Source organism: Aplysia californica, unplaced genomic scaffold (assembly GCF_000002075.1).
Source record: "Aplysia californica isolate F4 #8 unplaced genomic scaffold, AplCal3.0 scaffold00059, whole genome shotgun sequence".
Classification (NCBI taxonomy): Eukaryota; Metazoa; Mollusca; class Gastropoda; order Aplysiida; family Aplysiidae; genus Aplysia; species Aplysia californica.
The window spans coordinates 21,113-40,079 of NW_004797329.1; the positions used below are offsets into that span (position 1 = coordinate 21,113).

Consider the following 18,967-nt stretch of genomic DNA (forward strand, 5'->3'; position numbering starts at 1 on the left):
GGGGGGGTTAGTATATATCCGTAGAAAGGTGGGGAAAAGTTCACCCTTGACACCTCGGGACTATTCAGAAGATGTGCTGTAATGCTTTCACTCTTTGTTGCATGTTAGATGCATCTTGACCCAGTCTGGGCAAAATTAACTGCTGCACGCAGACACTTCTAGCTCTTTACTTGTGCATCTTTTTGGCTTTCAGAATGCATATTTAAGATTTTTATGTCGCCCATAAATCAATTTTACAATACTTTACAGTACTAACCTGTATTTTACTTCATTGAGAAAATTTTGTGTTCATTTTAGTTCTTTGAAGTATGAAACAGTTTTTTAAAAGTTTGTGGGGCGTTTGTTAATCTAGAAGTTTGATCTTGCCTCCTGTGCCGAAGTACCTGGTTCAATGCCCGCTTTGAGCTGGAATAGTTGGTGATTGACTGAGATTTTTTTTCCTGTCTTTTTTTATGCGCTTCGATCCCAGGATTAGTAACATCTCATATCTCAACTCTTCAAACAAAAGAAGGCCTGGCAATGCAAGGTCCAGCAAATTCTGATTCAATTATTGCTAAAAAAACCCAAAAAACCTGATCTTTAAAAACAGCAGCTTATGGCTACCTGAAAGTTGAACAACTCTTTTTGTGTCGTAATGCATTTGGTGCTCCTCTATGGTTGAATTATATATATTACTTTCCCTTCACCATTTGTAAATATTAATATTTGTTTTCTTTGTTCTTATTCTCTCTGTAGGCCAACGAGACGTTGCAGCAGCAGCTGTACCTGCGAGAGTCTTCCTCCCTTGCCCTGCAGAACGCCAAAGCTCAGATGCTGCAGCTGAAAGCCATTGTTATCAGCAAAGACTCGCAGGTGGATGCTCTGTCTCAGGAGATTTTAGCCAAGGAGGAGGCAATACAGAAGTTGTCATCAGAAGCTGTAGTGACTTCATCAAATACTACTGTTGTTTCAGCCGCAGACAGTTCATCTCATGTCAATGTTCTAGAAGAAAAACTTGCAGAGAAAGTGCGCGAGTGTGAGGTGCTGAATGCGAACCAGCAGCAGTGGCTTGTAAAGGAAGAAGAGTTATTGGCTGCTGTGAGGTCCAAGTCAGCAGAAATAGAAGTTTTGTCTCAGTCAGAGCAGAACTTGATGCAACAGGAACTGCAGCTGAAGCAGGCATGTGATGAATTGCAAAGGAGTGTTGACGAACTGCGCTCTGATGTGTCTGAGAGTGAGAAGATATCGTGCCTAGAGTTTCAGTTGTCAGAATTGAGACGAGCTCATGAAAGCGATGTGAACGAAATCAGTTTGTTGAACCGGGCCAATGAGGAGCTTGAAGAAATGTCCAGGAAATACTACGAATGTCTTTCTAATTATGAATCTTTGACTTCCAAGCATACGCATTTGAATGCACAATACACGTCATGTCTTTCTGAAGTTGACCTTTTAAAGGCAGCAAATACTGATCTCCAGACTGAAATAGAGGCTGCACATGCCAGCAGTGCACACTTGGTGACGCTACAGGAGGAACTGGGTGCCTTGAGGGAATTCTCTGACAAAGAGTCAAGTGAGAAGGCATCAGCTCTTGCAGCTTTTGCAGAAGCAGAGCTGCGCTTCACAAGTGAGACAGAGAGGTTGAAAAACAAAGTGAATGAGTTACAGGATGAAGTGTGCTGTCTTCGTACTGAACTCGATGCGTCTCATGAGAGTCTGAGGCAAAAAGCCGAAACGACTCATGGACCAGTGGAGGCAGTTTCTGAATCTGTGAAAGCACTTTCTGCAACATTCACTGAGCAGGAGAGTCAATCAGGATTACTGAACAACACAGAAGATTCAATGACTCTATCGTCTTCTTTGGAGTTGGAGAAAGATACCAATGGGATGAGAGTGTATGAAGATGGAAGACCCTCCCGTCCTCACAGAGGAAGGGTGAGTGATGAAAGTGCAGGTGTTTTGGAGAAGGAACTGCAGGTTTCTAGTATTACTGTGAATGAACTGGAAGTGAAGGTGTTGGAGCTGGAATCTCAAAACAAAACTCTTTCTGAAGAGATTGTCCGTCTACAGGAGGGTATGCTCCTAGATTCAAACCTCTCTGCCAGTAAAATTCATGAGAAAGTTTCAAGTCTTGAAGCTGAGTCTGACAGTTCAATTTCAGCGAAGGATTTTGCTATACAAACTTTAAAGGAAGCAGAGAGCGACTTGAGAAATCGGTGTGCTGCTTTATCCCAAGAGTTAGACGGGAAATGTGAACGGGACAGACTGCTGGAAGAAGTCACAGGCGAGCGAGACAGGCTGCTGCTCACTGTGAACTCTCTCACCACAGACATCAGTTCTTTAAAGGAGGAACTGAGCAGAGACAGCAACAAAGGTGAAGGTGATGTCAATTCTGACTGGCCTCATCAACTGGACAAAAACATTGACATTCCTGCTCTCGAGAGTAATATTTTAGCAGAGGAGGTGAAGGGTCTTAGTACAGAACTAGGTGACGTGCAAGCTGTGTTGAACTATGAGAGGCAGGCGGCGAAGCGGCTCACGGGAGAGAACACTAGACAAATTGAGGGGCTGACATTGAAAGTCACTGAGTTGCAGGCTGCCCTTGAGCACTATGAGAATCTCAACCATCAGTATCAGGGGGATATTGAGCGACTGAAAGCAGCCCTATCAGCATCTGTGGCAGATCTTGCAGAGGCTAGGCAGGGTCAGTTGCAAGCTCAGGTCGAAAGTCACAATTCAGTTCAGAATGATGTCATAGATAGTGTTCCCATCCAGGTTTCTGCTTCATTATTTCAGGCGGCAGACAACAGTAGTCTGATGGAGATGTCCAACAGTACTATGCAGCAGGAGATCTACAAGAATGAAGCCAGCAATGAGGAACAAGATCTGGCCAGGAATGTTGAGGAACTTCAGGGCCAGCTGGAGACCACTGTGTCCCAATGGCAAAGGCTGCAGATTATTGTTCAGGAGAAAGAAATCGAGGTACAGAATCTCCAGGAGGAGCTTGATGAGCAGAAGAGAATTTGTGCCACTCAGAGGAGGATGTTTGAGGAGGAGCTTAGCACTGTTAAGGAAGAGCTGGAGTCTGTGACCACGAGCAGGAGTTCTGAGGATAGATGGGCTGTTGAACAGGAGCAAGAGTTGGACTCCTTGAGAGTAGAACTAGAAGTCTTGAGGTCGCAGTCAGCTTCGCATTCAGAGAAAGCTGTTGAGCCAGTAGGACTTATAGATCAGAGAGAAAAGGAAGACTATGAGGCGAGGTTGAGTGATCTCATAGAAAATCTGACAGCTCGGGAGTCAGAGATTGTACTGCTGAAAGATTCGATCGGAGCTAACAAAGGTATTATTGCTGAACTTACAAGTAAATTATGTGACAGTGAAACTCAAAAATCTGATCTTGTCACCAAGCTTACGAATCAGACAAGTGAAATGCATCTCCAGGCTGCTGAAGGGACCAGACTGGCCAGTGAAAGAGACAATCAAATTTCTGAATTGACCGTTCAGGTCAGTGAAAGAGATGCCCAGATTACTGAACTGTCTAGCCATGTGAATCAGAGGGACAATTATATCTCAGAGTTGACTACTCAAGTCAGTCAAAAGGATGTGCAGATCTCAGAATTGACCAATCAAATTATGCACAGGGACAGTGAAATTACAGAACTTGCAAGTCATTTGAGTGAAAAGGAAAATAATATTACAGTAGTGGCAGGTCAACTTAGTGAAAAAGAGCATCAAATCTCAGGATTGACGTCTCAAGTGAGTGAAAAAGACAGTCAAATTTCAGAACTAATGAGTCAAGTGAATGGAAAAGATAGTGAGATTGTGGAACTGACTTGTCAGACGAGTGAAAGGGACACTCAGATTGCAGAACTGTCCAATCAAGTAAGAGAAAAAGAGGCCCAGATTTCAGAGATAAATGTCAACTGCAGTGACTTAGATCATCAGGTAGAGGAACTGAAGAGAGCTGTAGCACGTGAGGAGGCTCAGAAGGCAGAATTATGCAGTCAGAGTAGTGAGAGAGAGGCTCGTGTGTCTGAGCTAATGCAACAGGTCTCAGAGCAGGGACAAAGAATAGAGGAACTAGTCAGCAGTCTTGGGGAGAAGGATCAACAAGTGGATGTGCTGAAGGCCGAGAGTGCACAGGGAATGGCAGATGCTGATGAACTGAAGAATTTGAAAACTACCAAAGAGGAGGAGATCAAGGCGTTGCAATCCCGGTGTGAGGAATGGAATTTGGCATGCTCAGAAAGTAATGAGCAAGTCAGCGAGTTGAAAAAATCTTTACTCGAGAAAGAGACAGAAGAGAAGGAGTTGCAGAGTCGCTTGAGGAGTTTGGAGGAGCAATTGAAAATACTGAGTTCTACTCAAGTGGAGAATGAGAAGGCCATGCTATTGGAGAAAAACGCTGAGATACAAAATCTGGAAACTTTGGTAGTGGAAGTGAGAAGCAAAATGTCTGGTCTGGAGTCTGAGTTGTCTGAAAAGAGTGAAACAATTTCTGAAATGGAGAAAACAATGTCTGACAAGGAAGCAAAAATGCAGTCTGCTCTGTCGGAGTATGAAACAGAACTGTGTGAACTGAGGAGTGTTCTAAAAGACAGAGAGGTTGGGATGGAACTTCTGGCATGTCAGCTGGGAGAGAAAGGGGAACAACTGGTTGAACTCACTAGTCACAATAGGCACTTGGAGGGTCAGTGTCACAATCTGAAGACCTGTGTGGAAGGGAAAGAAGGGAATATTTCTGAGCTTAAGATTCAGCTGGAGGAGGCAGAGGTTTCTTGCAGTGAGTTAAAAAGTCAGGGAAGTGACAAGGAGGATGAGTTAAAAAGTCTGTCTGTTCAAGTATCTGAGTTAAATGGTGAAGTGATGGGACTTACACAGACGTTGTCAGAGAGCCAGGGGAGAATCTCAGCTCTGACGGATGAGCTTTCTGTGGTGCAGATGAAATATGATGAAAGTGTAAGACAAGTGTCAGATCAAGGCAATGCGATATCTGAGCTCACAAGTCAAGAGGAATTGAATCAAGTTCGGATCTTGGAGTTGACTGAAACACTGGAGCAGAAAAATGCTCTTGTTTTAGAAAAGGACAGCGCTCTAGCAGCTGTTCAAGAGGAACTAGACCGACTTGGAACTAGCTTAGAGGATAAAGGTACAGAACTTTTGGCTCTACAATCGTCAGCACAGGAGAAAGAATCTCAAGTGGCCAAGTTGACCGACACTGTTGCCAGAGATGAGCAAGAAATTTCTGATTTGAGGAACAAACTGGTGGCAATGGAAGCAGAAATGTCTGGTAGAGAAGATGCTACAACAGAAGTTCAGATACAGTGTTCAGAACAGGCAGTCAGGGTGGCAGAGGTGGAAAGTATGCTGAACGAAAAAGACAATGAGATGGATCGTGTTAGTAAATGCATGGCTGAAAAGACTGAAAGAATCCAGTCTTTAGAGGAGACTGTAACAGAACAACATACCAAAATTATGGAACTTTCAAAGGTTGTTGTAGACAAAGAAGAACAATGTTTAAAACAACAGGAATGTCTTGAGAAAGTAGAACGTTCAGTACAGAGGGAAGAAGACACCATACAGAGCCTACGGGACAGGGCTTCTGTGTGTGAATCTGAGCTGTGTAGCGAGAGGGAGAAGCTGTGGGCAAGAGAGGCAGATCTAAGCCAGTTGAAGGTGTCCTTAATTCGTAAGGCTGGGGAGTTGACTGGTGTGCAAGAGACTTTGTCCTCTGCTCAGACAGAACTGTCTCAGGCTAGAGAACAACTACAGCTAAAAGAAGAAAGACTTTTAGAGGTGCTCACTCTTAATAGTGCCTTAGAGGTGAATGAAAAAGAGCTTCAAGAGAAAATCAAATGTGTCAGTGAAGAGTTTGAAGTAATGAAAGCTCAGAACATCACCGCCATAAATGATTTAGAAACAGAGAGACAAGAAAGTAAGAGATTGATACACACACTTGAAGAAAAAGCTGCAGATTTGGAGTCAATGTGTGTGGACAAAACAAGCTTGGAAAAACAAGTGGACGATCTGAGAAGTGAAGTAGAGACTGCTAGATTGTTTTCAGAGAAAGTACAGCTGGAGCAAAGTGAGAGGCAGACAAGTGTTGATGAGCGGAGACAAGGTTTAGAAAGTGAGTTGGCAGAAGTAAAGCTCCAAAGTGACAGTAAAAATGCTCAAGTGGCTGAACTGACAGAGCGAGTAGAGACTTTGAGCACTCAACTGCGTCACAGTGAAGGACTATGTCAGTGTCTGAAAGCAACTCTGTCTTACCAGCGAGAGGGTCAGGAGGAGAAAGATTCTCTTGCTGTTTCTCTACAACTGCAGTGTGACCACAATGCTGAGAAAATATCTGATTTGACTCAGTCATTGTCCCAGCAGCAGAGTGTGGTGTCAGAACTGGAAGATTTGAATGCAACTTTGCGCCAACAGCTCAGCGATCTCTCTTCATCAGCAGAATCTGCTGCTGTGCAAAAGTCTGATCTGGAGCGAGAGTTGTTTAAACTGCGTGCAGACTTGGAGTTTCATGAGAACAGCAGCACTCAGTACATGGTGGAGAACAAGCAGCTGCAAGAGAAACTACACCAGGCCACAGCCAATATGGAGCGGCTGGAAGCCACGGCCTTTGACCTCAGGCACGATTGTGACATGCATCTCAAGGATGTGGCTGACCTCAAGCAGGAACTGGAACAGAAAGAAACTGCTGCTGCTGCCTTGACAGAAGATGTGGCCAATGCTAGAGCGTGGGCGACAAGAGGTGCAGAGGAAAAGGAGCTTTTGAAAGCCAACTTTGACTCCTGTATGGAGGAGATGCAACAGAGGCTTGCAGAACAGGAGGCTGAAGGCAGACGTCTGAGGTGTCAGTTGACGGAGGAGACTCGCAGTGTGCACCAGGATCAGGACCAGGTGAAGGAGATGTATGAACAGCAGATAGCCCTTCTGGAGGAGAAGCTAGTGGGAGCTGAAAGAGAAAGTGACCGGCTAGACAAGGAGCTGGCTGAGGCTAAGGCAAAGATGATCAGCACGAAAGAAGCGTATGAGCTGCAGCTGTCGGAGCAGGAGCTGAGTGTGCAGTCCAGCAGCTCAGAAGTGGCCAAACTGAAAGACCAACTGGTCAAAGCAGCGGGCAATCATGAGTGTGCGATTGCTGGTCTCAAAAAGCTGCATGAGATACAGACTACTGAACTAGAAGAGAACTGTATATCCGCGGAGAGGACAGTGGCCGAGCAGAAACGACAAATCAATGAACTGACCATGAAATGGAAGAGGGAGAAAAATGACCTGGAGCAAGGGTTTGAAATTCAAATATCAGACATGGAGGAGAAGAGACGCTTCAATGAGATGGAGATTGCTCGTCTGAAGAGACATCTCGATGAAATGAAGAGTGACCATGCCAAGGAAGTAGAACATCTGGAGAAAAGCTATGAAGTGCGTCTGTTTGAACTGGAGGACAAGTTCTGCATGGCCACATCAGAACTGGAGAGGGTGAAAAAGTCTCTGATGAATGCTGAGGGAGATTTCTCTGGAGAACGTCAGTCACTTGAGGCTAAAGTGGAAGATCTTGAGGCCACACGCCGAGATCTTCAGGTGAAAGGTATGTCATTAGAAGATGAAGTGGCGACATTAAGATCAGAAAACATGAGTCGAGAGGAAGAAATGAAAGCCATCCTCCAGCAGGCAGCGGAAAGGCAGCAACAGAACAGGCAGGAAATGAGTTCTGAGATTTTGCAGCTGAGAGAGAGGCTAGAGACCATGGATGCTACACACAGCGATGATGTGGCTACATTGAAGAGCGATTATGAGGAACAGATCAGGGACTTGAAGTCAAGGAACAATCAGCTGTTGGAGAAGGTTCAGTCCATGGAGATGCACATAGAACATGACACAGCTCTGAGAGACAGTGAGAACCAAAAGGAGGGAGATGGTAAGGAGGTGCCTGAGACCGATGTCTCTGTACAATCTCAGATATCCTCTTTGAATGAAGAAAATACTTTACTAAGGAGGAAATTACTGAAACAGAAGAGCATTGTGGCCAAACTGAGAATGAAGTCGGGGGTGGAGGATATCTGCCCACCTTATCCACTCACCTCACAGAGCAGCTTGATGCCATCACTGGCGCGGTCTGAGAGCGACAGCGGTGAGGATTGCTTCTCCCCAGTGGTGGGCCCAACATCGGTGGTTGAAGGCTTTGTGGCGGAGAGGTCGGAGGTGGCTTCTGTAGCTGGCCTGGGTTCCTCTCCTTCAGACAGTTTGAGAGAGCCAGACTTTGTAGCGGAGAAAAGTGACATGTTCCAGCCTGAGGTCATTACAGAGCGAGTCATTGAAGCCCAGGAACACCCAGCTGCTCAGCTCAACATACACCCTATCCGAGATGAGATTGTAGCGGAAGGATTCCAGCCTGAGACTCCTGATCAATTCTTCATGGAGACAATTGAGGAGCCTAATACCCCTCTCAACTGGCCCAAAGATTTGTCTGTGGGCCTTTCACCCTCTTTGAACAGGGCTGAACAGTTTAACTTCGAGGTCATTCCACCTACATCTATGCATGATGGTAAACCTTTGCCGTCAGACTCTCAGCCTGAAAATGTCAGTTCAGCTGATTTAGTCAAGGGGACAGACTCTACTGATTCTAACACCAACTGCCTTACTTCAAACGAGCACAGTAGCCAGACGATACTCTCGGAGTCAGAGTTTGATTTAAGGTTGAAGCACGTGAAAGAAGAGCTTGAGGAGCAATATGTCGGGCGTTTACGGAGACAGGAAGTTGACCTAACACACCAGTATGACATGAAGGAGGAGAGCTACCGTCGTGAGATGGAACAGCACTTTGAGCAGAAGGTCAAGGCAGTTAGATATGAGTGGGAGCGAAAGTTCACCAAGGCCCTGCAGAAGGTACGTAAGGAGATGGAGAAACGACATCAGAAAGAGCTGAGGAGGGCCCAACTTATGCCAGCGTTTGTCAAGACGTCACCGTCTTCTCAAGGTCTACATCCTGATGATGGTGAAGATGATGATGACACAGATGACGGGGAGAGAGCTTCTATGGCGAACCAATCTGCAGATGAGAGTGGACCAGGCTCATCCGAGACCAACGAGGGCCTGGGGGAAGTCGTGGAACAGCTGCACAGAGAGAACCAGGTGAATGCAATAATCCCTGTACTGTTTCTTAAAAGAACATTTCTGTTTGAATAATAACCATTCGTGCAATGTTTGGGTAAAAGTCCCTCTACATGTGATTCTCTTTAGTAACAAGTTTTCAAAGAAAGGTGTTTCTGTGTATTGCAATTAACCAAAGAAAAAAATCTGCTTGTTTAGATTTTCATTAATTATCTTTCCTTGTCTCGTTGCTGACATTCTTTAACATTTTAAATCTCACTGCAGTTAACTCATGAAAGTATTCATTAAGTAAAAAATAGTAAATGCACCTGGGCAAAACAGAATATTTGTTTTTCTTTTGAGGCAATTGTGACAGTTTTTCACTAAGTCTCTTGTGGATTTCATTTGAATTACTTTCAGTGTATTACTTTACTTAATCCAAGTGTATAATTCTGTTCAAATCATTAACAGTATATTGCTTTATGTAATCCAAGTGTGACCATTAACCGTGTTCTTAATATTTTCAAATCTGTTTTCCACCCCAGGAACTGGCTGAGGTTCGTGATGTCCTCCTCAAGCAGATAGAGATTTCTCAGGCTCGGGGTTTGCACTCACGTGTTCAGCACGAGCTACAGTCAATGCTGACCACGCGGGAGGGGTCAACCTCTCTCTCCTCCAACACATCGACACCCACCCTGGTACCGACTTCCCCATCTGCCGACAAGTCAAAGGGCTTGGAGAGTGATCAGCTGGACACTTCAGGCATCTCAGAGGAGGTCAACTCGGTGCACAGCGAATCAAGTTCTGCGAGAGAGCGCTTCTTGTGGGAGCTGGAGGAGATGTCCCAGCAGTCCAGCCAGGACCTGCCCTTGGAGTGGGAGCTGACCAGCACTTTACCGGCCAGTGCCGACTTTGAGGAGGAGCCTGACCAGCCCATTGGCAGTGTGTGGGAGGTGTTTGACGGCCGCTGCCTGCGTCAGGACTGCCACGAGGTGAGACACAACTACTCCCGGCTCTACCAATGGGTTCTTAAACATGGTGGAGATGCTTTTCCCCCAGGCCTTTCTGATCTTAAGTTATTCCCCCTTTTTGTTGGTGCGTCTGGCAGTGTTGTCGTTAGTCCTGATAGATCAGTTGGACACGCTAGTGAGTCCACCAAGTCTGATTTGTTTGAATCTGCTGAGCATGATAGCTGTTCTAGTTCTGTGGATTTGGCAGATCAATCTCTTCTAGCCAAAATAAAATCATTAGAAACTGATAAAGTGCAGCTAGAGAACAAGGTAACCTCTCAGATAGATGTCTTCAATAAAGAGAAAAATGAAATGCAGCAGGAATACAAGGCTATGCATGAACGGCTTCTCTCCACTACTCTGAACAGACGAGAAAAAGAGGAAGAGTTAAGGAGGCAAAATGTGGACCTGAAGAAGTCTATACGAGAACTACAAGTAGCCTTAAGCCAAGGGAATGAAGAGGTGCAGGAATTCCAAGATCCAGTTGCCGCGCTTGCCGAGGATGATGTCAATGTTGTCTCCTCCGCCAATGAGGCTTCAGCTTTTGAAGAAGAAAAGTCACAGAGAGAGCTTCAATATCTGCAGCTTCTGCTGATGGAGAAGGAAGAAGTGATAGCGCAACTTCGTATTGAAGTCAAATCTCTACAGACCAGTGGAAAGGTCTCAGAACAGTTCGTCAGCGCAGTCCGAAATGAAGACTTGAAGATCCGTGCACTAGAAGAAAAGTTGAAAACTCAAGAAGAACTGGTGACAGTGAAAGAGAAAGTTATCCGGAACTTGCAGTCAGACCTGAACAGACTAATTTACCCAAAGGATGCCCTGGAAGACAAGTCCTTTCATTCCATTAACAGTGACCAGAGAGATCCTTCAAGCAATGTAGATGGCAGTAATGAAGTCAACAGCGGTCAAGAAGCTTTTTCTGACTATGGAAAAGTTTTGAGCTTGGATGTCAAAAATTTTGAACAGGAGAATGGGTCTGTTGGTCAAGCATTTGTTGCAGGGATGGATACTTCCTCTTCTACAGACAAGGAAGGAGAAGATAGTAAGTCGTCTGATGTATTTGTATCACAGTTTGACTTGAAGCTACCTGACATGACCTCCCCTCTAACCCTTGATGTGGAAACAAGGTCTGTGGGCAGCTCGGTCTTGTCTTCTGGCAGTATTATTCTGAAGGTCACTCCAGACGGGGACTCCCGGAGCAGCAAGTCAGGTGGGGATTCCCCCTTGGACCTTCAAGACCAGGAGCTGGCGGAGGAGTTAGGTCGTTTGCGACAAGATTTGAAGGAGACCAAGGACATTTACTCAAAGGAGAATACTCTTTTGCAGGAGGCTTTGAACAGGGAACAGCGGGTTAAAGATCTCGTTTTGAGTCGTTCTGGGTCTGGTAATACTCCATCCGTCTGGGTTTCAGAATCTCGAGACAGGCAGGAAAGTCCAGCTGCGGGGAGAACAGACGGGTCAAAGTCCGTGATGACATCAGACCAGGTTGAGATTGTGACTCAGAAGTTGTCCATCTGCCTGGAGCAGAACAGAATGCTTGAAGGGGAGAACTCTACCCTGCGGACGAGGGTAAGAGAGCAGGAGGCTATAATAGTGCTTCTGAAGGAAAGGTTGAGACAAAAGGAACATGATGGTGACCAGTGGAGGAGGTCGTTTGGTGATCAGTTGGCTGCACTTCAGGCACAGAGGAACGACCTTCTGCAACTGTTGAGAGACAGAGAGGAGAACAAGTCGGACTCACTTTTGTCGGAGTCGCTGGGCGCTGAAGCGTTGCGGGAGGAGAGCATCCGTCGTGTGCAGGAAGACCTTATGGCCAAGATGGAAGAGCTAGATCATCTTCACCAGATGTTGACCCAACGTCAGGTGGAGCTCCAACACTGTGAGGCAGAGAGGAGACATTTAGAGCAACTTTGTCTGCTCAAGGACATGACTGAGGTACAGCTCATGAAGCAGAAGCGACTCATGGAGGAGCAGGTGTCGGAGATCGAGCTGCGACTTCGAGATAGGGAGACGACTCTGGTGGAGGAGAAGTCACGACTGCTGCGTGAATTGCGTGAGAAGGACGAGCATCTGTCTCGAATGTCAAGGTCACAGCCTTCGTCTCTAGTCTCCTCGCCAAGAGGCATGCCAAGGTCAGCATCACTCAGCGATTTATTCCACAACAATAGCTTAGTAGAGGAGGACAAAGGAACAAGACGGCACAGCTCTAGTGCAAAGAGTGTGCCCAGCCCTGAAGATGCAGACAAGCATCACCTTGAAGCTATTGAGAAACTGCGGTCCAAATTGAAGTTGGAATACAATCTAAGGTCCTCGAGGATTGCAGAGTCCCAGGCCTCTGCCATTGCTTCGTACTGGCTTCGACACAACAAACAGGTGTAGTGGAGGGAGGCTGTAGCAGGCTGCTCTTTGTATCCTGCCGTGTTATGGTCAAAGAGTTCCTCACAAAGAGGGATGTTGCTAAATGTGATATAATTCTATTCGTTCTCGAGGTTGTTGATCTGATACCAAGTGATCCTCAAATACCAGAAAAAAATCCAAATGTTTTTTTTTCTGCTCGCAGATAATTCGGTTTTGTTTTATGTATGCAGTTGAACTACTGTTGAACCTGTTCCAGAGGCCGCTTGTGAAATAAGATCCCTTTTCTTTGAAACCATTTTATTTTCTCTCTCTCATGAACCCGTGCATATATAATTGCAACTGAGTCGATGTAGCCAAGGTGAATAACATCATATAAAAATGTAGATTTGTGTATTCGGAATCTACTAAGTTGGTCAGGCTATATATATCCCTTTAAGTGTGACTGATTGTCGGTCAGAGCTTGATTGCAAACTTGAATATTATCAGTCAAGAGTCAATCTGTTGGGTTTTTTTTTTTTCTGAAAACAAAACATTAAATCTGGGAATGATGGAGGAAAACTCCTGGGTGCTCATAAAATACTTTAGCAGCCTGAGCATTTCTTTTCATTACTTATGACCAGAAAGTTAACTTTATTTGTTTGGTTTGGTGGGAGGAGGGGGGCATCTTGTTTATATATGTCCAAGATGATTATTCTGCTCCTAAATAACGGTCAGTGGTCTAGTACAGGTTCAACAGTCTGTATTGCTTTTTTAAATTCTCTTTTTTTTTTTTTTTTTAGATGTTTGATTGTTACAGGGGCCAGTTGGAGTTGTTGATTTGGTTATTGTTGTTGTTATTGTGATCTTGATATATGTTTACATCAAAGAAAAGATGCTGATTTCTCATTTTAGGGGAGCAAAACCGCATTTGATGTACTTTTCACTACTGATGTGATCGTGTATTCATAAAAAAAAAAGTATGGCTGATATTTTGTTTGTACATTGTTATTTTGGTACACTGCTATGCCACAATGTTTTTCTCTGTCTGCTGAGGGGATAATTTGTCCATCTGGTTGTTATAGTATTATGGAAAGTCTGCTGTATTCCATGTTTGTTTTACCAGTTGGTTCCCCTTTCTGTTGTTCCCTTTGTTTTATATTTTCTATTTTTTGCATGTTCTTTGGATATTGTTTGCATGTTTTTATATATTTGTGGTGATGGTCCGAGGGCCGTAGAAGGACTTTTTACTTAATTATTGTTTTGTATAGTTACTTGCAGTTCTCATACTTTATTGAAATACATGCAATTTAAAGGTTAAAGATATAAATATGTAAAGTAGGAATAAAACTCCATAACAAGAATTATGATCTCATAGTCATAGTATGTCGTTGAAGGAACGGTGAAATCTTTAATCATGTGAGAGGAATTTGTTTCCTGTTATCCTCTTTTTTTAATTAGAGAGAATTGGACACTAAAAGCGGTAGACTTCACTGAGGCCTAGACAGTTTAAAATAAACCTTTGATAGTGTATGTGTGGGGAGGAGGTGAGGATGTTAAGGCCATGGATACTGGTCATGAGCTCTCCTCTGTAATACTTTTTTTTTTACTGGAAACATATGATTATAATCACCTCTGTTAATGAATGAGTAGTGCCAACGAACTTTTCATAGTTTGAAGTTCGTGTCAATTTTAATGACTGTTTCAGTACTTATTTTGTTTTGATCATAACTTATAATGATCCGAAAACTCCCAACTCGTACTACATAATGTGCAGATACAATAGGTTGAGATTACGTAACTTTTCTACATGCATCAAGATTTTTAGTTCCTGGCCCCTGTAGGCAAAGTAGCATGCATAATAAGTGTCATGGTGTATCATTTTTATTAAGAAGCTTCGTGGTATTACGAGAAATTTTCTTGTAGAGTTTGTGATATTTTTCAATTCTCTAAATGTTTTTTTTTTTTAAATAATGGCACTATACATTTTTCATTTCTCTTTTCCTACTTTTATCGCAATGTCCCAAATAATTATGATAAATCCCATCACATTTTATGCGCCTATTTTCTCTCCCCCTGAATCTCCCCCCCCCCTTCCTTCTGAATGCAATAATTATCAAATTCAAGTTAAAATAATTTAACTTATAAGCAAATTGCATAGTTCTGATTTCTCCTTAGGAAGACAGTCGACCATACCTAACTGTCTTCCACAAGAATCGCGATATATGTAATTTGTAACATCTTCTCATTTCGTGCACAAACTACTCTGTACTCTACTGTACCGGTATTGTGTTTGCTTCTAACCCTTTTACTTTTATCACTTCCATAATTATTTTGCCTAACACGTGACTAAAATGCAGTCGTCTAGTAGTTTTCATATCCTCTTAATGTAATTATGCACGAGGACACAGGTTCTTCTCCTCTCTTATGAACTACGGGTTAACTCTTAAAGGACGTAATGAACACACGTCCGATGAGCAATAGATGAAAAGCACATTTCTAACCTTCATTCGCAGATCAGAAACACGAATTTGCATATTTCATCGTACGCATGTTATATCACGCCTCTTTCAGTCTGAGATTGAGTAAACAGAAGAGAATAAATGTGAATGAATAACAAAGATTTCGTAAAGTGCCCCAGCACAGCGCGTCTCCAAGGGTTGTCGAAAGACCAGAATGGTGTGTGTTCAATGAGTTAATTGTTTCTTGCCCTTTTCCTTGTCGAGACTGGTCAATAATGAGAATTTGTAGCGGCGTGTAATAATAATAATAATAGATAGCATTTGTATAGCGCATATCCCCGCTCAACAGCAGGCTCTATGCGCTTTACACTATATTAAATAACTCTGGAATTCGTACTAGTGTGTGTAGGGAAATGTGGGGTCCGTGGTGATTTGTTTACTGTAAGGTGAGGTCATTTTCATGAAAAAGTCTTCTGAGGTTGCTGATCTTCTGTAATGGAGTGCGTATGCAGCACCAACTAATTTTTCCCTTTCTGTATTTCATGTTCAACACCTTGGTGCGACTTTTTAAAAAGTTTACTGCTGTCAAATTCAATTGATAAGTACAGGAAAACAAAGTGATTTTTTTGTAGGTGTGCGTGCTCTATAAGCTATGTAAAGTTAATGTTAAAGGTGGCGTTCGACAAGATTTCCAGCTGTTCAGACCGCCCCCCCCCGGTTTAGATAACGACATTGAAACAGATTTAGCTTCCTTTTACAGACGCTTTCCACATTTTAACTGCGTGTTCATTACAGAGTAAGAAGTAAGAGATTTTGAAGTACTTAATTAAAGCCTGTGCCCTCTGAATGTACGACATGTTTTGATATCATCTTTCCTCTTTGAACCTTCCGTCCAAGCCTCTTATCCCCCAAACCCTTTCTTGACGTTTGTCATATTTTCCCTGACGTTTCTATTTCATGTGATATATTTGCAATCCTGCTTTCTGACAAAATCTTCATCTTGTTTTGAATCTTTGCTTTGATTGATGCCTTCTCTGCCAGGCTTAGCTTTCACTGCTGGTGGGTATAATAGCCTGGGGCCTTTGACAGTTTGACAGTAAAATTATTGAAATGTACACAGAGGAGACTTGCCAAATAATTATTGAAAGCTGATGGAACGTCACTGGAAATTTGGAAAATTAGAACCATTATCATGGTTGTGAAACGCGTTGAATGATCGTGGACACATGTCTCAATTATATTATGATACCCGTCAATCCGATTACGACAATGGCGTGTTATTATTACGGCAAATTTATGGTGAGGGCGACAGTGTAACTGTAACAGGATATGGGTGCTTGTTACTTCTGGATCATCGAGCATGTTGTTTTTTTCTAATAGATCTGAAACATGGATATTATATATGTATGAACAATAATACCCCAACCAGAGGAGCGCGGATATCATCAAGATGTGTGAATTATATGTACTTCCTTTTTCTACGCATCTGCGTACTCAGTTCATCTCTTGGCTTTTTGCCAGTCCCAAAACGATTCTCATAATGTTTCATGCTCTCACAGTCTGGGTACATTTAAAATTGTCGATATAGATCTATATTTCTTACTGGTTAGCACTGTCGAAACTTTCTGCTTCTGGCGCTGCAAATTAATAGTCACGAGAAATGCATTCAGTAAGTTGAGCACTGTCCTAGGACAACACAGCTGGCCAACAGATTAGTTGGTGAGTTGTGGACAATGTCACAGTGCGGTACTGGGCTGACTTCTGCTCTTTTCTGTGGCGTGGACTTGTTTAAAAAAAACAACGAAACATTTGTCTGAACCAATGATAGTACATAACAAGATGGGTCACTTCTCTCTTTGAGCCAATTAAAAAAGTGTCCTCAAAATTTGGTGGCGCCCTCTTCACAAAAGCGCACTCTTTGCGAACAGAGTTACCCTACTTGAGTTTTTAAAAATCAAAGTGAAACTAGCATGTTTTGGGATAAATTTCGGAAGAACACTTTTTTAAAATGGTTACGCTGACAAAAAACCTCTTCGGGAGGAAAGGGTGATGGTTTTCTTCGTTTAATTTGACTTTAGAATGAAAGGCGAGAGGTCATTAAAAAAAAAAAACAACCTAAAACTACGCACTGAACGTACCCGAACTGCTGATGAACAGCAGTCGACCTGCGCACGCAAGGAGGTGCTATTCCTAATCTTCTTCTGGAAAAACGAAAGAGAGCTTCAAAACAGACTGCAGCGCCATCTGAAGCAAAGAGCATACTTCCTGCGGACACTTTTTTGGCTGAGTGGCCCATCTTGTTATTTACCATCTTTGTCTGAACTGACTCGCAAGTTAGTGTCGATAATGTATTACTATAATAACGTTCAGTAGAAGTGATGTACGACTGATATATTACATATAGTCGATGCCTTCCTGGGTACGCCAAAGCAGTAAAACGATTTATTTTTCTAAGTGGGTATTGATATCCACGATGGTCTTGCTGAATACATGTACGAGGAGATAGCTCACATGTGATGGTTCTTCCTAGACTATTATATCTCAACGAACTCATTATCTCATTTGTTTATATGAATAATATAGTGAAACAGTATGCGCTCATTATTTCTATTTGTATACTGTCATTCTCTATAGTATGTGCTTAATTTTTATGTATAAGTTTAAGGGTTGGCGATCGAGGCCTGTGTGAATCTAGCTAGTGATTTCTGTCTCGTTTTACATTTTGGGACCATTTTTCATACCTACCTTGGCCTAAGCTTACTCCATTTTTCCGTTTTCTCTTGTCAGCTTTTTAGCAATACTCTGCGCCCTGGCTGCTTTTGTTGTTGTTGTTGTTGTTGTTTTTGTTCTGTTTTGTTTTTTAAATTATTATATTATGCTGGCCTTTTGCAAATTCTCTTATTCCATTTACTTCTTAGAATGCGAGTGTTTCATGATGCTGTTTCAAAGATTCAGTATCCAACTGTTTCTTAAACTTCCCTGAGTAGAGTTCCGTGTTTGTTTTGAGGAAATGTAAAGCTGTTGATCCAACTGTCTCTTATGCTTTCCAGATATCTTCCAATGCCTCGGTAATCTCTCATACTCTCAGAAAATATTGCTTTGCTGACACTCACAGTCGCAGGGTGCTTTTAATACATATCTTCTTTACCGCTGGAGTTTTAACATGTTTTTCTATGCACTGTCCTCTATTGTCACAGAATATTTGATACCGTGAATTTCTGCAAAAGACGCTCCCAGCTCCCGCTAGCGAAAACATTCTTCTCCCATCGCTTTTTTTTTGTGGGTCGACTTGAATAAGAATAGATTAGCTTTGAATTTTCCCTACCCTTTGGAAGCTTTCTGCGTTACGCTAAACGTGAATGCGAAATTGGGGCGGGTGATATGTCACTGCCAACTTCTCAACCGTTACACAAAATAGCGTTTAGTTTATGTAAAAAGCAGACAATCGTAGCTATACTTCAGCTGTAAGTGTGATAAGAACAACAGCAACAACAATAATGATAATAATAGCATTTATGTAGCAGTAGTGTTCACAGAGCCACATGATATATGTGGACGTCTGAATTATATATGGATTGGTGTTATTCCAGATGCATGTATAACGGACGTCGTTTTTTGGGGAGAACGTGCCGATAACACTGTTTGATACCAGACGTTTTCTGTGATTGATCGTATCTATATAATGCAAATGGGCCCGGTTCTTGTCGTAAACGGTGATGGTTTGAAATAGTACACGTTCATTAAACCAGCAAGGTATTTCTAGTTCAGTGCACCGTAAAGAAAGGGTGGTTTGCGGGTTTTATTTTTGGAGAGTCGATTGGGGTTTGTTTTGGGTTGTTGTTGTTTTTTTCTCCTTTTGTTTTCAAGGGGCGTCTCTGACGTTGGGTCAAACAATCTCTTGGAAATTGATGATCTTGTCGATAAAACCGTTAGGCACCTGTTGAACTGACAGCAACTTTGCGAAGGAAACAAATTATTTAACGTCTTCATCAGTACTAACCACACGTGCACTGTCTTATTTGATTTTAGTCTCTTCTCTCTTCTCTTTTTATCTCCCCCCACCATTTCCTCTCCCAGTCATCTGAGCCCCCC

The 18,967-nt window shown here is 43.0% G+C and overlaps 1 protein-coding gene across 1 annotated transcript in view; it reads left to right on the top strand.

Moving 5' to 3' along the window:
* LOC101862102 (A-kinase anchor protein 9) overlaps positions 1-18,967 on the top strand; it is a gene marked incomplete in the record, with an annotated part of 176,565 nt that overhangs the window by 20,792 nt on the left and 136,806 nt on the right. The window contains 2 exon segments of the mRNA XM_005093187.3: positions 736-9,111; positions 9,615-10,061. Of these exon segments, the coding sequence (XP_005093244.2) occupies positions 736-9,111; positions 9,615-10,061 (8,823 nt within the window).